General features: G+C 43.6%; 1 protein-coding gene across 18 annotated transcripts in view; it reads left to right on the plus strand.

The window, feature by feature from the left end:
* FOXP1 (forkhead box P1) overlaps window positions 1-26768 on the plus strand; it is a 371023-nt gene that overhangs the window by 332990 nt on the left and 11265 nt on the right. For 13 of the 18 annotated variants that reach the window (XM_067003311.1, XM_067003309.1, XM_067003308.1 and 10 more), the window contains 7 exons: window positions 567-654; window positions 7164-7247; window positions 15733-15934; window positions 16043-16122; window positions 16762-16863; window positions 21964-22133; window positions 23482-23551. In XM_067003311.1, the coding sequence (XP_066859412.1) occupies window positions 567-654; window positions 7164-7247; window positions 15733-15934; window positions 16043-16122; window positions 16762-16863; window positions 21964-22133; window positions 23482-23551 (796 nt within the window). Of the gene's footprint in view, window positions 1-566; window positions 655-7163; window positions 7248-15732; window positions 15935-16042; window positions 16123-16761; window positions 16864-21463; window positions 21586-21963; window positions 22134-23481; window positions 23552-26768 lie in introns of all 18 variants that reach the window. The other 5 variants (XM_067003314.1, XM_067003315.1, XM_067003313.1 and 2 more) reach the window with 3 other exon arrangements.

Here is a 26768-nt window from a genome sequence, read left to right on the forward strand (position 1 = left end):
AGTAACTGTCCGTATTTTTCTCTCTTTTATTGGTATATATTTTGCACATACTTAGACACCGAATTTTGTGTGTTCTTTTGTTCTTTACACAATCATATATTTTATTTTATTTTTAATCATGTAAACATGAGGGTTCTATGAGATTTAATTATTCATGTATTGCATGTATCCATTTAGATATATCCAGCATTTTACAGTCAAGTAGTATGAAATTATATATGAACTAATATTGCTATAAATTTGTGATTTGCATTTGTTATCTAATGGAGGAAAAGCAACTGTTCTGCAGAATTTCTGTTATTTACAAGTGAGCTGCCTTGTGAAAAAATGTGCTTAAGATACGATGAGTGATGGGAGGATACATCAGCCAAAAAGCAGGACAGAGCAAAAAAAAAAAAAAAAAAAAGAACCAAAAATAAATTTTAAAAAATTAGGCAAGCTTTAAAAACCTCAGATACTGATAAAGACCTGCTGGATAACTTTCAGATTGCTTATTCATCCTGGTAACTACTTTTTTCCTTTTTGTTTATCCATTTCACTTAATGATTTTCTGTGTATTGTTACAGACATCTCAACAGTGAGCATGCGCTGGATGATAGAAGTACAGCCCAATGTAGAGTACAAATGCAGGTTGTACAGCAGTTAGAGCTACAGGTAAAATAAAATTTATTTTAATATTACCTCAGTATTAATCAAATCCAATTCTCGACAGCAATAAAAAATGAGTTCTGCTTTTCCCACTATGATTGAAAACCAGCTTTCAAAACCTTCTTGTAGTAGTTTTAAAAACCGTCAAAAGAAACTGCAGCTTCATTTCCTCTTTTCTAAACCGTAACTTGAAAAGAAATAGGAAACTTAAACAGGCTGACTGATTGGAAATCCAATAGTACATATCTAATGTTTTTTATATCCACTGGGTGGGGTGGAGGGGGGCGAGGGGAATGTGGTCCCCTTCATTTATAGATGTTGATACAGGGGAATTGGTTGATGTTTATTTCAAAACGCTGCATAACCTGGCTTGTTTGGTGGTCTCTCATATACTAACACTCTCCATGTATTTATTATTATTATTATTATTATTTTGCCATTCGTAGCAAATGAGTTTTTTAAAGTGCAAAAAGAGGGTAAATGGGAATATATTGAATGCAATGCAAAGATATGACCTGTTTGTGTAACTGCCTTTCCAAATGCTTTTGAGTTCTTTCTGTCTCCCTGCACCTCGCTGCTCTAGCTGGGCTCCTTTGACAGTCTGTCTGCGTGTAGGCAAGAGGTTAGCAAAGAAGGGGAAATTAAAACAATGTTGTACATTATATAGTTACCAGCTATTGAAAAACCTATTTTGTATGCAAGACAGCAGCGTAGAGATATATGGAAAGCCTTGGGCTAAGTACAGAAGATAATTACATTTGGAATTTTACTGAGTTAAGTCATTTATAGCTTCAAATAGTTGGAGAGAAAAATCAGCAAAAACACACTTAAACTTCTTGTTGTTACTTTTCAAGATAAGCATTTTAAAAAAATTCCTTTTATCTTCTTATCTTACAAATTACCCTTTTTTTCATAGATATTTCCTAAATTTTACTTTCAGGAACACGCTGGTCATGACACTTTTTCACTATTAGCTAAAGCAATATAAACTATTTTAATACAAGTTTTATAAAAATCAAACTACCAGTCATAAAATATCAAGAGTCTCACAGAAAATGTTATGAGAAATGGTCTGTTATTTTAACAAGTTTCTTGGGAATTAGAAGAAAGAATCTGCAGTCTTCCTGGTAAACTGAGATACGAGATAATCTTTTACTAAGATGCAGTAATAACTCGTGCTGAAGGTAAATCTAGATTATTCAGTTGCAGTCAGCTTGAAAAGCATTAATCCTTCTCTCCTGCCGTTACTGGGCATGTCTGTGCCTGGAACTACAGGACGATGCCCTAGACTTGAACAGAACACCACCACTGGTTGCTGCCTCTCTGCAGGCCTTTGACAATACTTTGGAAAGGTTCATTAGTGCTGCATTACACTAATTATAACAAGTGACTGATATTCACAGATTCGCACCCATTTAGCATTGGGAATACGGCTTAGCTTAGAGTCCTTGCATGGAAGGTAGCATAAATTCCCAAAGACAAGAACATATTTTCAAAGCGATATGAAGGCTAAGTCAAAAAAATTCTGTATGACTTTTTCGAACAGTCTTACTAGCACAGTAAACAGGATGAACTGGGGGCTTAATTTAGACTGGGTTGTTAATAATAGAGTGAGACCATCTATGCATTAGCCATCAAGAATGGATGGAAGAGGAGGGTTGTCCTGCTTCTGAAATGCACCTGTAACTCCCCCCTTCTCCCTCCAGTGATCTTGTGGATCTGTCTTCTGATAATCTACGTAAATTTGTACACAGGAGGAGACAGAGGATTTGTCTTCCAGTGCCTACATTATCAGTCTGTGACCTCTTTTTTTCACAGAGAAACATAACAAAATGAAAGCCTAGCCCATTAGCAGAGTTTTCAGTGACACGATCTGCAGGTCTGCAGCACCCAGCGTGTTAGAGCAGGAGCAGCTGGACCAAGACCATTGACCTAACGCTCCCCCAGTGGAGCAGTTGCCAACAGGGGCACAAATCAGCCCTGTGGCCAACTACGTGACTTTTGTGAGCCGGGTAGGAGAGGGACCTGTAGCTTCTCCCACTTGCCCCATGACTCTCAGCAGTGACGAGCAGCTTTGCCTTCAAGCGGAGCTGTGCAGCATTGTGCGCTGTTCAGGGACCAACATCCTGGCAAGACCCAGCTGCTGCCCTGTCTCATGCTCATACAGCCCTATCGAGACACAAATTTAACAAATCCATTACAACTGAGGGAAACACTTCAGGTTTTAAATGTGATGGACACAAATACAAGCCTTTTTTTTTAATGTTATTTATTTTACACAGAATAGTTTTGTCAGTATCATGGACAGAGATAAATGCAGTGTTTTTAAAAGGAAGTAATTTTAAGTGAACTTTTTGGAGGAAAAAACAGGTCAGATATGTTTTGTGTTCGATTGTAAATGCCCTTTTGCAGAAGTATCATGAAGTTTAGGTCTCAGCATTTCCATCACAAACATTTAAAATATCACAGACAAGGTAGAGATCTTCTCATATTTCACTTTGTTTAAACCATCTTGACATGATCATTTGTTGCCATTATAAATAGTGAGAATTGGGCTGCTGGGTAAAACACAAACACAGGAACACTTCCCTATCCTTAGTGAGATCGTAGCTGGAATATGACATTCATTTTGCAACACCAGCTTTGAGTGGAAAAACATTTCAGGACAGCAACAAGGCTTTGATATACTTCTTTTTTACAAAAAAAAAATAATCTCCCAGTAGAACATGAATACAGCTGACCATTTTCAGGGCAGTGAAAACACTGCATGGGCTTGTTTTCATAAAGCATTCATTGATACTTTTGAAAAACGGATCCTGAACCTTTCTAGTAGTACACAGCCTTACTAATAAGCACGTAACAGGAGGGAAGGTTATGGCTTGGTTGTCTCTCACACTGCCCATGACTGGCTTCCTTCTCCTTTGTCCTTGGTCTTTTTCCAAAACCCTGCTGCTGAAGTGATCTCCTCTTCCTGTTGATCTGGCCATGTTGCTCCTGTTGAATGCCCTCACAGGGTTTCCATTTTCACGTTCCTGCTCCTTGCTACTATTTTCTGTCTGGTTTTCCTCCCGTACAGCTTCTGCACCCTGTGTGCCTAATGCCTTCTCTCTGGCTCCTTGGTCCACTGACGTCCATGCTGCCTCCTCTCCTTCAGCCCCTTCTGGCCTGTGCTTTCAGTGCCTTCCCTCTTCTGCTTTTCAAGCAGGTGCAGTTCTAGGATTTAACTTCTCCAGGCCAAGGCATGTGTCTGGTGTCCATGCTTGCAAAGCACTGTATGCATGTACCTTGCTCTGGAAGGGTTTTCCATGGAAGAACTCATAGGCACCTAGACCATGGTAGAACCCCACTGAATTCCACCACCAGCTGGTAGAACTGTGAGTGGGGGAAGCCTCACAAAATGAGGCTTTCCATGAAGAACTGGGTGGCCATCTGAAAACTCTCACCATCTAGACCTTTCAAAAAGGATACAGGAAAAAAGAATGAGGCTTCAGATGGGACTGTGTTGTAAGAATCTTCATATGCCCTGTAGGGAGCAGAACTCATGTGTTGAAGTAATCTGCACTGAAAACCAAGAACTTGCTGTTTCTAATCTGCTCCTTGGTGTTGGATCTTCAAATGATAAGGTCTTGACCCTGAATTTTACCAGGCCCCCTCTGAACATGTAAACTTTTCAGGCTGGACCAGCAGCTCTAAGTCCTCGCCACAGGAAGCTTTTACAGATCTACAGCCCCTGTTCTTCTAAAAAGCCCACCCGGTATTTTCTCCTGTGCCATCAGCCAGCACTGTCATTCAGGGGAGGGTTCTGCACCCAGAGGTAGGGGCACCCTTTCCAGCAGGACTCAGGAGGTCTGCAGGTGCCAGCTGAGCCCGCAGGCAAGGACATGGCTCCCTCTGTTCCCCCTGTCCTGCTCGATGCTGGTGCCAAGGGAGGGAGCTACCAGTGTGACTCCAAATTAAAGCTGGGTGTATACATTCAAGCGCACTATTATAGACTAAGTAGCTGTCACAGGAGACCAGCAGGTAGGAAATAATTTCCTGGTGGGAAATAGTGCCCACCAGGAGCATTGAGGCACTGGAATAGACTGATTCAAGAGTTGCATTAATCAGTTTATTTTTGTTTCATAACAGTCTCTTGCCCAATAACACTGTCCGTAGATCAGGAGCGTTTTCCTGTAAGTCCACTAGCAATCCCCATTTCGGGACCATCTGCACTCCAGTGAGTGCCACCAGTGAGCACTTGCTCCCATCAGCGGCCCAGCTGCCGTCGTGACTTCTCTTGAATCACCCCGCTGAGCGAAGGGGCTGCTGGTGACGTTCTGGTTTGGTATCACTGCTGCTTCCTGACCTAGGGGAAAAACAGTTTAAAGAAATTCTTCAGATTTTTTTTACTTCTCTTCAGTGCTTTGAAACTGAGAGACCTCTATTTTTCATAATTTAAACTCCTGCCTAACTGGGTGAGTGTTTGAATTCCTAGACTATGACAAAACACTAGCGTGTGTCTGCCTGAAATGTCGAGAGGATCTTTAATAACGTTCACCCACCAGAAACTGCATTAAAAGCGTGCTAAGATGATGACTAAAACCAATAAAAGCAAGGACCCTGACTGCTGGGAGTGCAGTACCGCTCCGTTTTGATGAAGGGACGCAGAGGAAGCACCGCGCAGGGTGTGCCCCGCGCTGCCCGGGTGCCTTTCCCTGCTGGCACTGCTCTGTTGTGAGCAGGAAGTTTTCAGGTGCCCGCGTTTTATTTGTTTGGGCTAGAGCTTTGGTTTCTGCAGTAGCCTGCAGACCAAAATGTCATGCACAGATGACCCTGCCGTGCAGCCGCAGTGCCCACTAACTGCTAAGAACGAGAGACCGCCCAAGAAAGCTGCACTGAGAATAAGATATTTACTGTTTTTTATTTGTTTTGTGTAAAGCACAGCAGCTGAGGGGGGAGACCTCTACTTTCTCTGAAGAGGTCCTCGAAGGACTCTCAGAGGGAGAAGTTCCTACTGCATTGCTATGATAAGAGCCCATCGCTGCTCTTTTGTGATATCCAGAGCAGATCTGGTGATAGATTGCAGGAGATCTGCTATCGGCTTCAGCTTTTCTCACTTGCCATGGAGGTTTTTGACCAAGAAAAGAAAAGCAGCTTGAAAAGCCCAGCAATTTTGCTTTTGCACTTCCAGAGCACACAGCGGTGACACCATTTTTTCCTTTATTTAATTCCTGTCTTGCAAACTTGTGTGCCAAACTTTATCCCATCATGACGCCTCACTGGCACAGTCCAAAACCCCTCGCCTTGTGAAGAGCAAGACAACCTTGACTGTAAGGTTATGAATGGGGATTTATGACCAAGTCTCCTTTTATATACACTTAGCCCAACTTCGCTGCTACAAACAGATGACTGTGATAAGGTGGGCAGGTTGTTTAAAATTTCACTGGAATGCAAGCACAGTTCTCCTCTTGGCACCAGGGATCTGGCTTGTCTAAAGCACAACTCAGCTCTGCAAAAATTGTCATCTGTGAGAACCTGATCCAAGTCCTGCTGGAAACAGGAGCATTTATATTGGGCATGTAGGTTAACACGCCTTTTTCATTAGTATTATTTCATAATATCATCCTGCTTTTTTTTTTCTTTTTTTCTTTTTTTTTTTTTTTAATAGCAGCCGGAAAAAGTCCTATTTGCTTATAGAAAAAAAAAATGGTTTCCAAAAATAGTGAGGTTTAGAGCCTGGCCAGTGCATTTGAAATGCATTGGGAAGCCATCCTGGCCACAGCTGTGTAGGGTGTGATCCTGAGACACCATCCAGGTGCAGATCACAAGGGAAAAACCTCAAGAGACTTGAGGAAGTGAGGGACAGCCCTTGACATCCAGCACAGGAGCTTGGCCCCGGTTGTGGGCTGCGATGCGGTGGACGACATGGTTAGCTTTCCCACCCTGCTCCCTCATGCATGCACCAAAGGGATTCGGGTTCCCCTCCCGGCCCCACGGGGTTTTTGCCAGTTCTCAAGGGCAAGCAGAGCGCCGAGGCTGCCTGTCGTGACTCGCCGCGGAGCCTCGTGTGGTTTAACCACCGCCGCCTCCCCGCCTGCTGCGCGGTGCCGCAAAGCCTGCACGTGACGTGAAAGCTGCGGCCTGCTCGTGCTGCTTGTTTTCTGCTGCGGAAGGAGGAAAAGGCGTCACGGAGGCACTGCGTAGCTCTCTTTCTGCTGCGCCTCCCGGGCTGGAGCGGGGCTGGTTAATAAACATGATTCACTGTTGTCTTTTAGCTGTCAGGGCTAGAGTGAACCTCTTGGTGCCGGCAGGTCTAGCTCTTCTCACTCAAGGGCTAATGCATTTTGCTTTGGGAAGCACTGACACCCAGCACCAAGTGTTAGCTTTGCCTCGCAAAAAGACCATATACAATTTCTAAACTGCTCAGCAATAAAACTCTTCTGTCTTGCACATCGGTGCCAACTGTTTAATTAGGAATAAGCAGAGATTGGATTTTATTCCTACAAGTAATAGAGCATTTTTTTCCCCCCCTTCAGCTTGCAAAAGATAAAGAGCGCCTGCAAGCCATGATGACACACCTGCATGTGAAGTCAACTGAACCAAAAGCCACCCCTCAGCCCGTAAGTACTGAACTGTGCAGAAGGCAAACAAAACCTCACAACAAACCTCTTTTCCTGTTTCCCACCTGGGCGTGTGATGCGAAGCGTGGCCCGCTGTGTGCAGCCTGTCGCAGCGAGGAGATGCAAAACGCCTCCCTCGCTGGGGCTTTGCAGGAGGCACTGCCACAGGGACCCCCTTCTCACCATCCTCCTTCCTTTGGGGGGGGGACACAGAAACTGGACTCCAAAGCTGACGCGGGGGGCCTTTCTCTGGCCTGTAAATCTCTTTACATTGGTCCGACTTGCATGAAATCCTAGGAAGTGTTAGGAAGGAGATGTAATTAAATTATATTTAGTATATTTATTTGGCTTTCTCTCTGACAGACGTTTACAGTAGAACAGACTCTAGTTGCACGTTTCGATGATAAGCAGTTACTCGGTATCAGGTTTTATACCATTGAAATTGAGAAGCTAAACCTTTTCCACCCCAGATTGCTCTTTAGAGAAGGGGGGTGCAGGGAAAGCAACGAGGCAGGAGGGATTGGTCAGCTGCTTCATAAACTCCTCCTTCTTGCACGGCACCCAGCGGCTCTGCAGGCCAAGCCAGCTCGTGGGTGCCCCCACAAAAAAGACAAGTCTTCCATCTCCTTCCCTGCCCAAAATGACTCTTCAGCTGTTGTTTTCTCCTAACCTCTTAATGCTGAAAATGTTCCTCAGAGCTTCACATGATTATTCAAAGTGGAGAGAGTGCTTTGCTTCTTGATTTTAAGATTTGTAAGATTTAAAGGTACACTGGCTTTATTTGATTTTGCTTTGAGTCATTGTGTGAAAATTAATTGAGCGTTGACAATCTATAGTTAGTACTAGCAATTTTAATCAATATGCAATGATGCAGCATAATGACAAAGTATTGGTTTATCTGTTTTGACTGATTTTTTTTTCTATAAATAAAGCAAACACACACCCATATATGTGTGATTTATGGTGATCGAAATAAAAAGGAGTCAGACTATTAACCCAGCAAATATGGTAGCCTGCCAAGATGCAGTTGGTAGACAAAATTAATGTCTGAAACAGAACACATTACAGAGATAGAGAACATAAAATCATTAAACACTTCGCGCACCCATTTTTACTAGAAACGGATTTCTCAGTTTCCATGTAGTTGGAAATAAATGGCTGCAGAAGTGCATAGGGAGGCTACTAGATAGAAAATTGCAGGCTATTCGGCAGTGCTGGAGCAGATGTCAAAGTCAACGGGAAATTTCGGTGCCGTCTTGGAGAGAGTTGAGTGGTAGGTATGAACCCTTCCATTTAAACTGTTGAGATTCCTCAAATTGCTTGATCTAGTGGATACCAGCCCTCTAGAGTGGAAAATACACACAGTGTCTATAAAAATAGCATTCTCCTAGTTCCTCATATCCACCTCAGCCTGAATGCAAATGCTTCAGCACATTGTTGGCAAAGTATGTAGACCCAACAGAATGGGGAGGAGGTTTGGTTTCTATAGCTCTTACTGGATTAAAAATTAAAACAGCGGAATAATCTGGGAGTCTCAAAGCACTCTGCCTTGAGGCCTTTCATAACAGCGGTGCCCCTCAGGAGGAAGGATTAAAAACTAAAGGGAGGAAATCATAAGAAGGCGAGCAGTGTTTGGCAAGGCAGCTAGTGATCGATGCTCAGCCGCGGAGGGCAGGAAGCTTTGGCGGGTGTTGTAGGCTATGGAGATGCCAGGCGGTGTCGCCATGAAGATTAGTGTTAACAGCTAATAAACAGGGAAAAGCAGCGGAAAAAAAAAAAAGTGAACGCAGGGGGAAAAGGGCTGTCTTGATTAGTATTAAAAATGTTTTACATTCTGGAAAATTATAGCTTTGTTGGGGACCTCCTACTAAATTTATTTTTAACTGCTCTATTGAAAATTCTGTACCACTAGTCAACATTATCTCTCAGTTGCTCAGCACAGTGTTTCTTTATTAAAAGAAATAGGCATGAATATTTTTGACTGAAAAATTAATAGCTTTTGAATTCATACACAGCAGGTTTTCTTTTGCAAAGAAGTCCAATATCGCTGCACAGCACTTCTATAACCATTTATTTGGAGTCCAAGTCAAACCTTTGACAGCTAGAGCAGTGTTACAAGCCAACATAAAGAACTCCAAGATGTAAACCAACAATAGGCAGTCTGTGTGAGGTTTGCCATTGTCAAATACATAGATTGTTTGGATTAGTTTATGTAAATGTACTGTTGTATTACCCTTTGGAAAAAAAAAGATCACATTTGTGTATGAAAAGTGGTTTCGTTCACAGGCAGCATTATAAATTCCTTATCCTTTAACTTACATGTTAGAAGTAAAAATTGGTGCCTGACAGGCCTATATTGTGTGGCACTCTGTTGTTGGATTGAAACTGCCTTCTTTTCATTTATTGAAATATAGAAAAATTTATTATAGATACCATCTGATAAATCAGAAATTATTAAAATATGTATAGGTGAAGCATTTGAAAATTAATTATAAAATGTAGAAGTATAGTGTTTTGCATAAATTGTGCTTTCGTTGTGAAAAAAATACACAGGCACTGCTCAGACTCTGCTAGACCCTAGTCCTTTTAACTCAGTGGGATAGGACTTTGGTAAAAAGATCTGATGACCATTATTGCAGTGCAAAGTATTCTTTACATCCAGTAATTAATTTTTTTTTGCCAACATAACTAATGCAAGGTGTATGTTAGAATTAATATATTATGGTACATCGGCGGTTATAAAGGAACGAGTGGCTGCGAATGCAAACGTAGCAATGAATTGGGATTTAAAATTACAGCCTTTTCATGACCGAGGAAATATTTTTATTCTGCTCAAAAGATCTTAATGCTTATTTATAAACCGTTTGGTGCTGGCAGGTAGAAGCGGTGATTGAGCTGCTCACTGCACATCTGTTTTAGCCACGAGCCCGTTGTAACCCACACTGACCATCGGCACTGCCTTTGCCCGTTGGGCTTCAGGTGGTGGTGGGCTGGTGGTTGTGGACTGGCTGGATCCCAGGCAGCTTCGTGGTGCTTCTCCATCGAGTCGCAACTCGCCCAGGGTCGGTGAACGGCTGTTTGTCCGGCCTGGTTGTGTCCATCCCAACTTCAGGTGGCTTAGCTCCTTGCACTGATTTTCACCCTCACAGTGGAAGGGCCCGTGCGTTTCCCTACACCAGTCCGCCAAAGCAGCTGCTGGAGAAAGCCCTTCAGCTTGCTGCCAACATCTTCTGTAGTGGAAAGGGCAGCTCCTGTGTGCCCCGGGGGCTTGGGGGCAGCCAGGAGGGTGGCCGAGGGCAGGCTGGGGAAGGGGAGCAGTCGGGGCGAGGGCAGCGTGGGTGCCTGCTTTGCAGATGGCCAGCTTGGGAATGTCAGGGTCCAGCGGTGCAACAGCTTACAAGAAAATGGCAGTATCTCTCAGCTGGCACTCGGAACACGTGAAGTTGTTCCCTATTACTGCTACCTGCGGTGTTTCGGTGAGAATAAAGGACTGGATAAAGTGAGAACAAAGCTGGGAAGCAGTATGCTCTGACATCTTTCTAAGGTAACATTTTTTCAAGGCAGAAAAAGAAAAGCTAGAACAACAATTGCTCAAGAATTATCATTCTGGTTTTGCAATTAAGATAGCTTCCCCTACATGCTATTTTCATTTGTGTTAGTGATCAGCATGGTAGGTTAAAATGGAAATGTGATTTTTTTGGAGGATTAACTAACACTGAAGTTCATAGGAAGCAAAGGAAAAGGAAAAAGCATCAACCAACAAGTAATTCTGCATACTAGGTGCTATATCCATCTTGTAAAAATAGACAGAAAACTTTAAGAGAAACTTTTGGCACTTTAAATAAAATGCGCTGTTAGATATCCCTTATTTAATGTATTTTTTTTAACCTAACCATAGCAATTACGATTGTTTTGAAATACTGTTTTTAGCAACTGTAATAACAAAGCATTAAAAAAAATAGTCTTTTAACTGTTGAGGTAATGACTGAGCATTTTAGCTGCTGTAGCCGTACTTTATAGTTTGAAAAAATAATGATACACAGCAATAAAGAGAGATTCTCAAGCACAACAAAAGCTGTTTTTATATACTGGTTTTCATTAAGTCTCACTCCTCAGCTTCAGTTTCCTTAGTGTTCCTGCCAATAACAACACCTGCTAAGTGATTGCTGCCTGCCAGGCTCGCATCTAACGCGCTGATGTGTCCAGGCTAAAACGGGAGAGGAAGACACGGCATTTAACTAAGTTTCAGGCCCAGCGTCAGCCTTCTCTCCCACCCTCGGTGTGAAGAAAAGCACTCTCTGCTCTGGAGTGGTTTAGGGTCCAGCAGCTCGGCTCAGATAAATCCTCAGCCCCGGTTGTGACCAAAACAGCAGCAGCAATAGCAGAGGAATCACTGCCCTGCAGCAGTGGGTATGGCCCCTCTGGGTTGTTTATACATGTATATTTCTTTTTTTTTCCTTTCTTCTTTTTTTTTTTCTTTTTTTTTTTTTTTAAAGTGTTTCAGATCGGGGTTTTTTTATTGCAGCCACTATTGTCATGTAAAATGTTTACACAAAAAGAAATCAGGCTGAGCCCTAATGGGAGAGCCACTTACTGGAAATCTGTTTTACAGGGTGAAGGAGAGGGTTACCTCTCTGCCTTGTTTATATCTAAGGAAAAAAAAATATGACTCGGTCTTCACCTTTAATAGGAAGACACGACTATTTCTTGAAAGGGAAGGTTAATAATAAAATCCTAAGCAGGATATTGAACGCTGAAACAGTTACAGCATTTATGATTGTTGAGTTAAAGCAGTATGAGGTGCTGGTCTTAAAAACCAAAACTGAACAAAGCAACCAACACCTTTCAGAGACTGAATTTGCAGAATTTTAGGGCTGAAACTGGTTGTGGGGTGTGGTGGTGGTGCTTTTTTTTTTCCTTTTTTTTTTCTTTTTTTTTTTTCCTTTTTTTTCTGTTTGTTGTTTTTTTTTTTCTTGTTTTCTTTTCAGGCTGAAGGAAATCCTCCCTCCCCCCATCCCCAGTGCAAACACTACAGTAACATTTAACTCTTTGGTGTGAGGGCCATACGTTGCCCTACGTGGTTGTGCCTTAGCGCAAGACAAAAGTTCTCCCTCATTCAAGTGCAAACTTCGTGACCCATGTTCGCTCCCCTCTGACAAAAACGGTTCCTCATCCAAAAATTACAGTATGTGGGAAAACAGGCTGTGTACAAAATACCAGTGTGAACAACTTTGCTAATCATAGTAACTTGTTTTTAAATAGAAAATGCAAACAGTGAGAAACCACGTCGAGTTTCCATCAGGAAAAGAAACTCTCCCAGCCCCGTCCCTTCCTGATCTTTGCCCTGAATAATCGTCCTCGGCCGCGTGGGGCACAGGCGTTAGCGCATTTCTAATTGGGCACAGTATTAAGATTTAATAGTTTACGATCCCGATGAATATTTCAAGATTGCAACAAAACCAACACCGTTCATGATTTGTTGTTCTGCTCTAATTCACCACCGAGTTTTCAGTCCTCACGTTACAGACCCCACAAAGAAAGCGGCAGTGAGCGTCTGGGAGCAGCCCTCTTCCCCCTTGCCCTGCTCCGGGTGTCGGTAATGTCACCGGCAGGGATCTGTCCCCTGCCAGAAGAGGAGAGAGCGGTGAAAAATGCAAGGCAGGAGGAGGAAGAACTTCGCTAGCAATTGACAAGGTCGTCTTTCATTAACTTGTTGGTTCAGGCTCACAAACGGTCGGCGGAGGTGAAACGCGGCATACTCGCAGCATTCCAGCTTTTTGTTCTTTCTTTCCTCACAGACTGCAGTCATGTTTAATTTGGAAACTGGGCTCCTTTGGCAAATTAGCAATTAGAACAATTTTGTGGGAATATGTATATGTGTCATTAGTTTTCCTGCAAATTAATAGCGAGAGCAGAGGTCAGGCAGAAATTTTCCACTTGACTGCAGCTCCTCTGTTGAGATTTGGCACTTTGTTTTGGAACGGCCACAGCTGCTCAAAGCCACAGTCTTCCTTTAGGAACTGTCTTTTAATTAGTTTACCTCATAGCCATTATTACAAATATTACTGCCTCCCCTCCTTGAAATAAAATTACTGTTTCTACAAAATATTCCAGTGACATCTTGCACCACTGCACATTGATGGTGGGGTCACTCGAATGCAGCGTTTAATCATTAGATCACCTCCATAAGCATCTCCTAATTAGAGTCCTTACAATACAATTTTATCTGGTAATTAGCTGAGATTGGCTGCTTCCTCTGTAGCTTATTAGTGGCAGCCCAGCAGTGGGTGTGAATCACAGTGTCATTTGTCAAGCCTGTTAAAGCCCCCCCCCTTTGCTCGTCCTCTCCTGTGTTTATTTCTAGTTGCTACCTATGCTGAAAAGCCTGAAGAAATTTAACTCGATTCACATTCTTTAAGCAGGGAACGTTGACCTTTGGGGATCCTTTCTCGCTGCTCCCTAGTAGAAACAGATTAAATGTTAAGTTTTTAAACGCTAAAAAAGGAAGCAAACTCTTTTGAAATGGAGTAGCAAGAGCCGTAATGATGAAGCACGAGCAGTGATCTTTCCAACAGGAGGGCCCGGCTGCCAAGCCTCTGCTAGAGATGGGCACTTAAAATTGATGCAGATTTGCTCGCAGTTATTGGACTGTTAAAATGTCCATTTAGAAACTGAGATAAAATACAGTAGATTTAATTTCATGGTGAGACCTGTCAGTTGTACTATTATTATCGTCACCGGTCCTTTTATCATATGTAATAGATGGATAGATGGATAACAGGGAGACATTACCGGGTGTGTATCCCTAATCAGTGTCCTTAAATCACGCCAGTCAACAAGCGGAGGTGGCTCTCGCCGGCGGCACCGCCGGGCTCCGAGCCCGCATCTTCTCCCGCAGCTTGCACTTAGCTGCTCCCGCCGGGGCGGGATTCTCTGGGAAATCAATACCTGTGTTTTACTGCCTCTCGTCATCTCCTCGCTGGGGTCTTGCTCTCCGGCATCGCCACGAACTGTTAAATATTTCCCGTGTGAGGAGAACCCCGGTTTGCAAGCACCGGCACAAAGGGCTGGGTGTTGGCAGCTACCTCTGCTGCCAGGGCGCGGGGTCGCAGGCGTGCAGCACTTTGCAGCACCAGGCTTTTGTGGCTGGGCTTCCAGGCTTTTTTTTTCCAGTTTTTGTGGCTGTGCTTCGCAGTCAGGACAGAAAAGCAGGCACACTTATCTGTCATTCGGCTGGGCCCTTCCTGTGGGCGACTGGCTTTTTGTCTTGGTGTCGCTTCTGTGACACCAGAACCTTTTATTTTCCACTACCTTTGTTTCGGATAAATCCTTTTACTTCGATAAAGAACCCCTATTTGTGGCTGTTAACTCATATGAGGGATGCTAATAGGAGTTTTCTTATCTGGTTATTTTCACACGAGGAAAATTAATACAGTGTCTTACGGATAAACAGGAGATGTTTGGGGGCGTATCTGAACTGGGCGCCTCACCTTCATCTGAAAAGGTTTAATGTCCAGCCAAAAAGAATTTTAATCACGAATGAAAGTTATAAAATTCCGGCCCTGTTAAATTCAGTAGGAATTTTGCTACTGACTTCGATGGGGTCAGGATTTCACTGATACTACGTGCAAAAGTGCCTAAGGGAAGGAAATGTGGAAGTAGTCAGAGAGCCCTTTTCTTGGTCATCCTTTCTGATACCGTAGGTAAGAGATTGGGCGTTTGTTGAAAATACTCCAGCAGGAGCGACCTTTTGTGAGGGAGCATCGTGTTTCTAAGGGCACTGTTTCAAATACTGTCTGGGGCCGGGGTTTGTGCAGGTAGCGCCGCTGCCTTCCGTCGGGGGAGACAGGCGAGTGGTGCCACTTGTGCTGGGCTGAGTGGCTGCAGTATTTCATGCAGTGTGATTAATTAAATTATTCCAGATTTAACCTACTCGGGGCTTTGCTTTTAAAATGGATGAACGGGAGCGAGGAAAAAAAAAAAAAAGCCCAGATGCTGAAGAGAGAGATTGCGTTTCTCCCTACCACGTCCTTAGGAAAGTCTTGCCTTTTATTCTAAGCCTGATGCCTTCAATGAAATATCCAAGAAGATTGATTAGAAGCCATGCATAATGATAGCATGGAAATAAGAGACGTGTGGGGTTTAGATTGTGAAACAATGGAACTAAAATAAAATATTAAAATGATTATGTACTCGGTGAGATCTTGTTTTAAGGTTTAGATAAAAATCCACAATTTGTAGTTCTGGCAGCAGGCTACATTATTCTTTTTTTTTTTTTTAATCAATCTGGAAATTTATATATTTATTTCTTTACTGGTACCTAATGGAGATGTTGCAACAGCACTTAGAGCTGAAGCAAGCACTCGAGCTGTGTTGTCTGCTTCAAACTGAGGAAGGTGCCATTACCGAGAATTTTCTCCACCATCCTTAATTAGCCAGAAGCGCCGTTTGTAACGCAGTCCTCGTCCTCTCCTTCCCTCTGCAGCTGAATCTGGTATCAAGCGTCACGCTTTCCAAGACGGCGTCCGAGGCTTCTCCACAGAGCTTACCTCATACTCCCACCACCCCGACTGCACCCATCACTCCCGTCACGCAGGGACCGTCGGTCATCACTACCACGAGCATGCACAACGTCGGACCCATCCGGAGGCGGTACTCGGATAAATACAACGTCCCCATTTCTTCAGGTAAAGGGGTACCGGTGGCACAGGCCCTTCTGGCCCACGTGGCTTTCTGTCGCCTGCAGCCCGGCATTGGCAGGCTGTGATGATAACAGAACAACTGCTCTTATTCAGCAGATATTGCCCAGAACCAAGAATTTTATAAGAACGCCGAAGTTAGACCACCATTCACGTATGCATCTTTAATTAGACAGGTAAGTAGAGCCAAACACACGCGTTCGGATTAGAAAAAAAAGTCTCCCTGTATGTGCACATTCTGGATTAAATAGATTTTCAAACCTTTGGTATGTAAGCATGCTCAAATGCTCAAACCTTTACTATAAGGGTTTTTAGAACTGCAATATATAACATAATTGCTTTTGATTAAGTATTACAATACGATGTGATTATTAGGAAATTCATTTCACACAACAGTGAAAATGAGCCTGTTTAAAGATGGCAAGTCAATTATCACAAGCTACAGTAATCTCTGATCCCTAGAATTAATCTGAGCTCTAAATAATTACTGAGCTTTAATCAGCTAGTGAAATGTTTTGCATTTCTCTTTGATTCTGCTTTATGAATGACTAATAAATTAATATTTCTGTAAGGAAACAGAAATAAAAACTCAAAACAATTAGATAATTCCATTTTGAATTTTGCCATTGAACTGTTAAATACAGCCATTAATCTTAGTTTGTATTGTGAAAAACTTCCTTTGGATTTTTGCTCCAAATCTCTTCTCTTTTCCTTGCTTCTCTTCTTTTCCTTCTTGTGTTCGTTCAAGTAAAACTCTGAATGTATTTTGAACTGGTTTGTTCATAACTGATCTTGCAATTGATTTGCTTCACAAGGCCATCCTCGAATCTCCAGAAAAACAGCTAACACTAAATGAAATCTACAACTGGTTCACGCGAATGTTTGCTTACTTCAGACGCAACGCGGCGACGTGGAAGGTAAGCATTATCCCGTGTATGCCTCTTGCCTTTGATATTTGACATGTACAGAATAGACGTTGCTGATGACATAACAAATTGTAACGACATGTGGACATGAAAATTTAGTTCGGCAGTTTTGACACACACTAGGTGCCTTATCTGCAGGAAGAATTTGATATTTGGCAGAAAAATTCTTCTGCCTCTGAAAACCACTAATTGAATCCCCATTATTGGCTTTTATGTTCTGTGATTATGCCACGAGTTCCTCTGTGTGGTTGCTGCTAGCAGTGAAACTCAAGCCCTTCAGCTGGAACATATTAAAAAAAGAAAAAAAGAGGTAACGTTATTGTGTCAGTGGAAGATATGCTGTTTGTCTTTTTAGTTATGCAGACTGTAATCACAACTACTTTTTTTTCCCTAGGATCTATAGATAAGTGGATTTCTTTCCTCTGTCAAATGACTCTCAGCTACATATGCAGATCTGTTATAAACTTCCTTTTTTTTTTAGTCACACAGCAGAAGTTTATCGAACATAATATGCAAGAAGCAAGCCCCACCATAAGAAATGTGTTTAACAGAACTAAAACTTGGTATTTGGCACTTCAATTTCCTACTGTAACCATCTCTGATACTGTTAGATAAGAGGTCTGAGGAGCTAATTCTATTTTCTGTTTTGGAGGCCACTCTTTCCCTTCTACATAACATTATAATAGTCACACTGGCTTCTAAAGCTGGTATAATTACTAATGAATGAATCAAATAATAGGATCTTGCGTTGCAGTAAAAATTGCATCCCAGTACTTTGAGCTTCTCTTAATCTAGGCAACTCGTTTATTCTCTTACAACTTCAAATGACCAGGTAGGATGAATATGTCCCATACCTGCTGTTTCATTAGCGCTTTATATTTTTCCTGTCTCAGCCTGCATTTAGGATTAATTCCATCAAAGGATGGAGCTAAAAATGGTCCTTGGAAGTTAGTTTAGTTTTAGTAGCACATTATGCTTTTAATTCAGATCCCAGGGCAATTTTGTACATTTTCAACCATGATCCATAACCTCTTAGATTCAGGAAAGGTCTATGTGATTGCTGCTTTGATTCTTTGACTTCAGTTGGAAAACATGAGCAGTGTTTCACTTTGCAGCCTCCTTACTATCCAGAAAGGAAATTAACTTTCCTTGATTTAAGATCCATTTAGACCTGCCTGTCTTTTGCTGCTGGAGTGGTTCCAGTAGGCCTTTTCAGCAGCTGCAGGTGTGGGTCTAAAGCAAAAATCCTGTGTAGTTCCAGCAGCAAAAGGAAGGGAAGTGGAGAAGGGAGTGGAAGAAGGCAGCCTTGGCTGTATGTCCTGCGAGGCTAGTTTTAGGAATTAGCTTTGTGCATCACTTAAAATCAAGTCCCAGGAGCCACGTGCAATTACAGTGTGCTTATACAGAGGAGGAGAGAGGCAGAGCTGGCAATCCCTGGGCTTGCAGAAGAGCACAGTGTGTCCCAGCAGGTCCGTTTGCAGACTCCTCATGGACACCTCCACCTAGTCCTGCTCCACTACCTGGGAAGAAAAGCTTCACCTCAAGTTCCAGAATTGGTGTCCACTTTAGTAATGCAGGTTTTGTACTGCTCAGGTTTATGCCAGCCTTCAGGAACAGCAGGGATGGAAATGCAGCTCTGGATTGGCATGATGGGAAGCCCATGGGGCACAGTACAAGCACAAGGGTCTAATTGCAGAATCTGAATAATTTGAATATATATGTGCTGATTTGTGCTCACCTTTAGCTAACATTTAGGCGGCATTTGAGTCAGTGTTCCCCAAATTTAGGGTCAGGGCTTGGTTTGGGCAAGTTTCCTTGAGACTTGTTTCAAAAAAAACAACAGACTAGTGCAGGAATAAAGACTTTTAAAAAATGAACCTCTTCCCCAAAATGCTGTACAGCAGAGCACGAGCAGTTATTAAAATAACAAACCCTTTCATTTTCTATATTCAAGCATGTTCAGGGTAATTTTTCTGCAAAAGTGGCTTGCATACAAATATTTTTAACAAGGTAAATATATAATCTTACAATAATAGCTCCTAATTTTTCTGTTAAGCTGATTGCTAAGGGAGCACTGTGAACTGGTTCTGACAGGTCAGAGGCAATGTCTGTTTGCCTTTCTTTTTTGGAGTAATTTGCTGGCACTGAATTGCAGCCATGAGGCACAGGCTGCAGGTGTGGCTCTGAAACGTGAGGTGTTGTTCGAATAAAACTGTTAGATAGCAAGTATCCAGAGGCAGTGAAAATAAAGCATTTTTTTCTGTGACGAATTCCTTAAATAAGTGATCATATTGAAAACAGAAAGCGAGGGCAGCTCTTTATGGACATGCTGCAAATATCCAACTTGTCTGTCTCAAAATCTTCAGCAAGAGCCTGATCCAGCAGCCCCAGCCCTCAATGTCAAGTTGCATGTTGACTTCAAGAGAGCAAGAACAGACTGGAAAGTATTTCTCCAGCATTAAATACATGTAAAGAACACAAATATTTCTGCTCAGCTGTGTATTTAGAGACTGTTTACAAACTCTGAGGACTCACTTCACTGAACTTTGCTGTATGCGTTTGATCAACCGCTGTATTAACTAGGAGATCAGCTTTCACTGTGGGAAATGGCATTATTATTCTTACATTTTGCTCCAGACTTGACAGCGTTCCCATTTTCACAGGAAACTGCCTGAGTTACCCAGATGTGGGCCAGCAGCCTTGTGTCAGGTTGCACTCGCGCGGACCTCGGCACCCACTGGCGGCTGCTGAGCTGGCTGGTTTTAGCCCGTGAGGCGTGGGGTGTTGGCATGTTCTCCTCCACTTCAGAATCAGGGCTTTTGCCGAAAATTTCAAAACTAGTCAGAACTCAGAGAGGTAGGGGTAAAACAACATTAAAAAAAAAAAGAAGAGGAGAATAAAGTGAGGGCAGAAAGAAGCAGCCCTGGTGGCCAGGTGGACTTTCAGCTAGATTTGAGCTTCCCCTCACCATGCCGAGAGGAACAGCATATCCAAGGTTGGTTTTTCCACCAGTTCACCAGTGGATCCTTGTGGAAGAGCTGAAGTACATGGAGCATGCCATGGGGCAGGGTCGGGCCCTGTGCCCGCAGGATCAGGCACCTACAGCCAGAGGAGACACATTTGCACCCAAGTATCTGCTGAGAGCAGGCAGAAACCTCCCTTGAAGCAGGGACGGGAGAGTCAGGACTGTGCTAGTGATTGCAGGGACGTGGAGAAGTAGCAAAAGACTCTTTGCCTTTCCCCACAAGCACACACACCACTGCCTCTTAATTTACATGACAAATGCGCTGTGCGTACCCTTTGTTTGCACAGTGATTTAGACATTCATGATTAGAGCTCCCTTTCACCATCCAGACCCGATGTTCATTAAAAAAAAAAAAAAAAAAGATGATGACGACGGGAGGGAAAAAAATTGTGGTCTCTTGGTTGCCTAGACCCAGGCCATGTGTTTGGCTGGCACTGTGCCTGCTAACGAGTCAACCAGATTGACTAAATCAATGGTGCCAGTGATGATGGATGGAGTTTGTTCGCCTGCATATTTTCAGCAAATGGCTTCTTCTGCTCTCCCTGTTTACCAAGCCCCTTTCAGCTCCATGCACGAACTGGGGTGGCTTGGTAGCGGGCTGTTAGCTGAGAAACCCCATAAAGCGGGCACGGGGCATGGCACCCCACGTGAGGAATAACGAGGCTCTCGGCACAGTTTCAGGGGGAGCAGAGACAGAGAAGCCAGGGCCTGCCGTGCTGCAGCGAGGTGTCTCACCACGGCCGGCTTCGGGCACGGTCCCAGCACGTCGCAGGGGCCGACCGGGCTCGTCTGCCTCGCAGAGCGCACCCGAGCCTCCGACGCCGGCGCCTGGGAGCACCAGGGGCGCGGGTCCCTGGGGGTGATGAGCTGTGGGGATATTATCACTTTGTTTCGGAGAGCCCTCCTCGTGTTTTCACTTGGCAGAGGCTCAGATCAGTCAGTGCAGCAGCCTGCCAGGAACGGGAGCCAACTTCCATATAAGCGCATGCCGCGGAGGCAGGAGCCGGTGCCGTGCCGGCCGGCGGGGTGCTGCTGAGCCCCGGTCCCCGGCGCTGGTGTGGAGGGAGGTTCAGCACCTGATTCGCATTAGCCCGGCTGTGGGAAACCGCGGAAGCACCAGCTCCAGTGCCTCCCTGCTCACTTGAGCCGTCCATGCTTAAATTAAATCCTTTCTGTTCTTCCCAACTGCTTTCTTTTCCAGGAGAGGAAAACTGCTTCTCTTTGCAGAGCGCCTATGTTTGTTTTGAAAATGTCAATGCAATGTTCCTCTTGGGTTGTGTATGAAATGTGCCGTGTTATACAACATGCATGTTTAAAATGATGGCTGTTCTCATTCGCGTTGTGGATAAATGATAACAATAACGTGATTTTCTAACCTTGGGTTTAAACTTTTGTATTTATTTTATCTTTGCAAAATAAGATGTAAAGAGCTGGGTGTGGGGAGGGGAAGGGGGTTAACATTGCAAAATGAGGACTGTCAAGCTGACTGTGCTGCTGTTCTTGGACAATGATGAGCATTTTCTCATAGAAAGTTTTTGAATGTTTTCTCTTTTATACTTGCTGCAGAATGCAGTGCGTCATAATCTTAGTCTTCACAAGTGTTTTGTGCGAGTAGAAAACGTTAAAGGGGCAGTATGGACAGTGGATGAACTAGAGTTCCAAAAACGAAGGCCACAAAAGATCAGTGGGTATGTCCACCATGTTTGAACTTCTTAGCCTAGCTTGGATCATGCTTACAGTTTAACGTAGAGGCTTTTGGCTGCTAGCTGGTGTTAGACCAACCACAGGTGGTTTCGCATTGTTTCAGTTAAGGGAAACCAAGACAAACATCTCATCACTACTGTTTGTATGCCCACCAGTACCCTGACCCTGCTTGCTTGGTGTTTGTTGCATCACATGCTAGTAGCTTGTAGGTGGCAATGCATATTAACCCTCACAAACCATTTGCTTATGCTTATTGCATTTTATTTTCTTTTTCCTTTTCCCTGTATTTGATGTCTGTTCTGTCCCCGATCCCGTGTCCCTTTGTTTCCACTTCATCTCCTTTGCTGCTGCTCTTGTCCCAGGGTGCCATTCGCACCAACCTCTCACTGCATAAGTGCTTTATCAGAGTAGAGGATGAGTTTGGGTCCTTTTGGACTGTTGATGATGAAGAGTTTAAACGTGGCCGTCATATTCAACGAGGCCGTCCTCGAAAATACTGCCCTGATGAAAACTTTGGCGAGCTTGTTGCACAGTAAGAGCTTTTACTTGCTTTAATTTTTTTTTCTGCTGTTGCTTTGCTTTGCATGATTTACCCATCTCATGTAGACTTGCATTTCACGAAATAGTGACATCACCTTTGCTGCTAAAGAAACTAAAGTTTTGGTTGTTATATGTGTATTTTGTGTGTCCTACTCTGATAATCCAAATGCCTATAATAATAACTCTACTGTGACATGTTTGTTAGAGCATTTGTTTATAGTGCAATGTAGGCTAAAATAGTTATCCACGCTAGTGCAGAAAAGCTGCTGTAGATCTGTCAGGAAGACATATATGCAAGGAAAGGCTTCAGAGAAGTTTTAATTCTGATATATTCCTTTGCTTTCAATAGTATGCCTTGGTTTGCAACTCTTAATCAGAAATATGGTTAGATGCTTATGAGACAGAAACACTGAATTAATTTAAAAAAAAATAATTAATGAAAGTGCAGTGAGACCAGCTGTAAAGATTATAAACAACAGGGCATCCTGTGTCTACAACGACCACGCACAAATATTCCTGTGGTTCCCAAAGCAATTTTCTTTGACCTTTTCTCGAAGGCCATCTCTCCAGGACACCTGATCCTTGCCGGTCCCTGTGGGACAGGCTCAGTTAAGACTCTTCACACCATGATTTATTCCCACATGAAAAAAAAAAAAGCTCATTTCGTTTGTACTTGATGATTTTTCTTTTCCTCCAGTGGGGAGTTTTTTATCGATGCCCAATAAAGAGAGAGTGGATGAGCTTTGCATATATTTTCCTCAAATCTGTCCCCGTATGTAAACTTTAAGATGTAAACTAATGGGTGATGGCATGGGCAGTCCCCAGTCAGGGCCACCTGCCCTTTCCCTGGTAGGAAGTAACATGGCTCAAGACCTCTCTCGTGGTCCTGCTGCTCAGTTGCGAGTGATTCTGCTGCCAGCAGCTTCGAGAACAATTTGCCTTATGCAGTATTTAAAATATCCCGTGATGCTTTTGATCATAGCCTCCTTACGATGGACCTTTACATGGTAACTGGCTCCTAGACACGACGAATATTGGAAAATTTCTCCTGAACACAGCTAAAATGAGCAGAGATGCCAAGATGTGCTACTAACGCAGGGTAGTAGAACACATGGCGAGGTAACGTCGAGAGATAATGATATTTCTTACTAAGTAAAGACAAATATGAAAACCATAGGAAAAAAAACTCAGATTTAAAGAAAAAGAGAATCAAAAGAGAATTTGTGTGGAAAACAATCTGAGCTCTAGTTTTCTGGTGTGGGAGGAAGCATTACATGCTTGAAACGCTCGTGCAGGGGTTGGTTGCATTTAACTCTCTTTTTTATGTTTTTCTTATGCAGTAACCCTTCTCTTATTAAAAACATACAGACCAGCCACACCTACTGCACACCTCTCAATGCTGCTTTACAGGTAAGATTAATAACTGTAGCAAATATGCAACAGAGGCGTGTGTCTTCCCCACTCATTTCAAAATATATTAGCCTTGCTCTAATTAGATATTAAATTTTAATTCCGTTAAACTTTTTTCTTAAGTGCATAAAGCATCATAGTCCCTGGAGGCAAACACATATCAGGCTGCTTCAGCATTAGCTAGATGCTTAGCATTTTGAATATTGTGGCAAAAAAATTAAAAGTTCACTTATTAATATTTATCAGCAGTATCATAATTTCCATCCTCTTATTTCAGAATTTCACTTGAGGCAAAAATACCACAAGTGTAATTACTCTAGCACAGCTATTAATGTGCTGAATGATAGGATACTGCGCCACGTGACCTTCTATTGTTCATGGTTTTAAAGAGAAAGCAGATCATTTTTCCCCCTTTTCTTTTAAGGGCTATTTTTGCATATCTTCCCATTGTTGTTGAAAAACAAACGTCGCAATTCCTATGGAAAAAAATGGGAATTTTTATTGGTTTAACCTACTGTAACTGTAAGACAAAAATTCTGTTTTTCACAACACAGAAATACACAAAGTGTTGGTGCACAATTAATAACTTGCAGGGTAGAAGTGTGTGCTTCTCCAGACGTTTTTCATGTGCTGTACATCAGGTTCACATTTTTTTCCATCCCTACAAATTCCTGAGTCTATCTCAAAAACATCGGGTGAAGTCAGCATTCACTAAACGAACCAAAGATGCAAATGCATTACCGTGCCCTGGATTTGCAGGGTGGTTTTTGTTTGTGGGTGTTTGTGCTTGGGTCCAAGCCTCTTCCCTACAGTGCAAATTCAGGCAGAAGCAGCATCTCAAGTGGTTGCACCCCGGTCATTTGTTGAGGGTTGCTTCTCCAGCCGTTCACCGATGGCCGTGAATGTTTGCTGGGCAACCACATTTTGTGGAAGGTTTACCAGACTTCTCACTTCTCAGCCAAGAAGCAGATTATTAGGAGAAAAGTGATGTTCTGCATTTCTCCTAATTATTTGAGTTTATGCAGTAACTTCTGAAAAGCAAATGAAAGCATGTTTAAATGAAGCAACTGTAAATACCATTCATTAGTAACTTATTTTCCCTTGAGTCTTGTGAAGTGTGATTTTTAAAGACTGCTTTGTCTCTTGAATAGTATTAAGATTACAAGCACATTTTACATTCATGAGGCTGAAAGGCAAAAATGAAATGATCCTGCATTTCTTCACATTGTTAACTATGTGACTAATTTCAATTAATATGCTTATCATACGGAACTGTTCGTGTTTTATTTCTGAAACACGTGTCGTTGTCGTCATCTCCATCCGTTCTTGCCTTCTGTGATAACCTCCAAACCGCTTCCCTTCCCCACTTTCCCTGGAAGTGGCACGTGCCCGCGGCCTCACGTAGCACTGGAGGAACTCACTTCTTGGAGGGAAGAGCCTGGGCCAGATTTGCTACCGCTTATGTGCCCCCTGTAATAAAGTGGGATGATAAATAATGCTCTTTATTGCACTGAGACAGGTCCTCCTTTGGGTTTAAAATAAACCAAGCAGGTTCCTGTCCCTTTGGTTAGATTTGGAGGCCAGATTTCCACGTGGTGCTCATGGTGCAGGGCAGCTTGGGCGAAGCTGTTTAGCGTGGGCAGCACAACGCAGCGCTGGCATGCTGACCTCCCTCGTGCAGTCAGCTTCCCCATATGCTTTTTCTTTTCCCCGTGCCTCCCCTCTTCTTCTCCCAGACCCCTCCGATGCCTCCTCCATCTGTTTTCCCTCGTGGCCAGGGAGCAACAGCTCCCTCCCTGCTGTGTGAGGGGAAGGTAGGGGCACTCCAGCTCTCACCAGCACTGTCTTTTCCCAGCGGGCCGCCGGGGGCTTTCGTGCTCCCAACCCCCTCCCACCACCACCACCACTATTATTATCCTCATAGCAGCTACTCCTCGTGTCCCACCTCTCCCCCAAGAAATTGCTTTACTGCAATTACAAGTTATCACTATGGGTGAAGAACTTGAGTCATTATTTGCCAAGTGCAGGAAATGTGAACCATTCTTTGCATCCCCTAATCACAATGAGTTTGCCGGTTGTTGAATCAAGAAGATAAAAATAATCCTCCCCGTTAGAATAGCTTTTGTAATCATGTGTGACACATAGGGCTGCACATGGAGAGGTCAACGTAAGGAAGAATAAAAGGGGCCATGCTCCTGAAGATGCTGCCGGCAGGGCTGGCCGTCCCACCCCCCCCCCCCCAGCCCTGGTCTCTGGCTCCGCTTGCCTGGGAACAGCTCTGCTGGCTCAGATGGCAACGAGCAAGGAGTTTTGTCCCACGAATTAGGAGCGGACGAGAGCATTCGGTGGGGAGCGCGTTTGCCTGAATTCCCCTCCCATGGGCAGGTTGCATCATGCAGCCCCAGAGTCAGATGGAGTTTTTGGCTCCGCAGCCGGCTGACCTCCCCCCAGCGCAGGTCGAGCGCTGCCGAGCCAGCATCTGGGGCTCTCCGGCGCTGACGCGGCTCGGAAAGCTGCGGATGATGTCAGCTGGATCCGGCTCAGATGGGTGAAATGGTTAAATGTCCTCGGAGTCCCTCGGCGCTACGGCCCTGTAAAGCCCGACCTCCCTCCCCGCGCACCAGTCCCCGCCAAGCGCCGGGCTCCTCGGAGGCTCGGGGCTTCTGCGCTCCCACCTCGCCAGGCACGGGACCATGCCGTCAACATGAGCTAATCCTGACATACAGTAAATATTAGCAGGCAGAGCGGTGGGAATCAGAAGGGAAATATTTAGCACTTCATTCTCTTTGTACAAAGATTTCCATTTAGAAAGTTAACTGCGGTGTGCCTCTGCGTGGTGGATCTTCAGAACAATGGCAAATCTCAATAAAATGGTCAGATCTCTTAGAGCTCTGAGAAGAGCTGAGTTGCTGATGCTTAAAAAGTGACGGGGGGAGGATTTGTTAGAATTCGTCAGATTTTCGGTTTCTAGTGACAGGGCAGGGCTGTGAATTTCACATGGAGTGGCTCAGCTCTCAGGTGTGTCACTGCAGCTCTGAGAAATCCAGCGTGCACTAACTGCACTCGTGTCATGAGAAAAACAAAGCTCAATAACGTTGTCATCCCGCTGTGTGCCTGTTCGCTCTGCTAGGAGGGAGTTATCAGCCGAGCGAGTAATTTTTTTCTCATTAACCTTTCGTTAAAAACAAAACCAAAAACCAAGCCTAAGCCACAAAAA

This window comes from Anser cygnoides, chromosome 10 (genome assembly GCF_040182565.1).
Source record: "Anser cygnoides isolate HZ-2024a breed goose chromosome 10, Taihu_goose_T2T_genome, whole genome shotgun sequence".
NCBI lineage: Eukaryota > Metazoa > Chordata > Aves > Anseriformes > Anatidae > Anser > Anser cygnoides.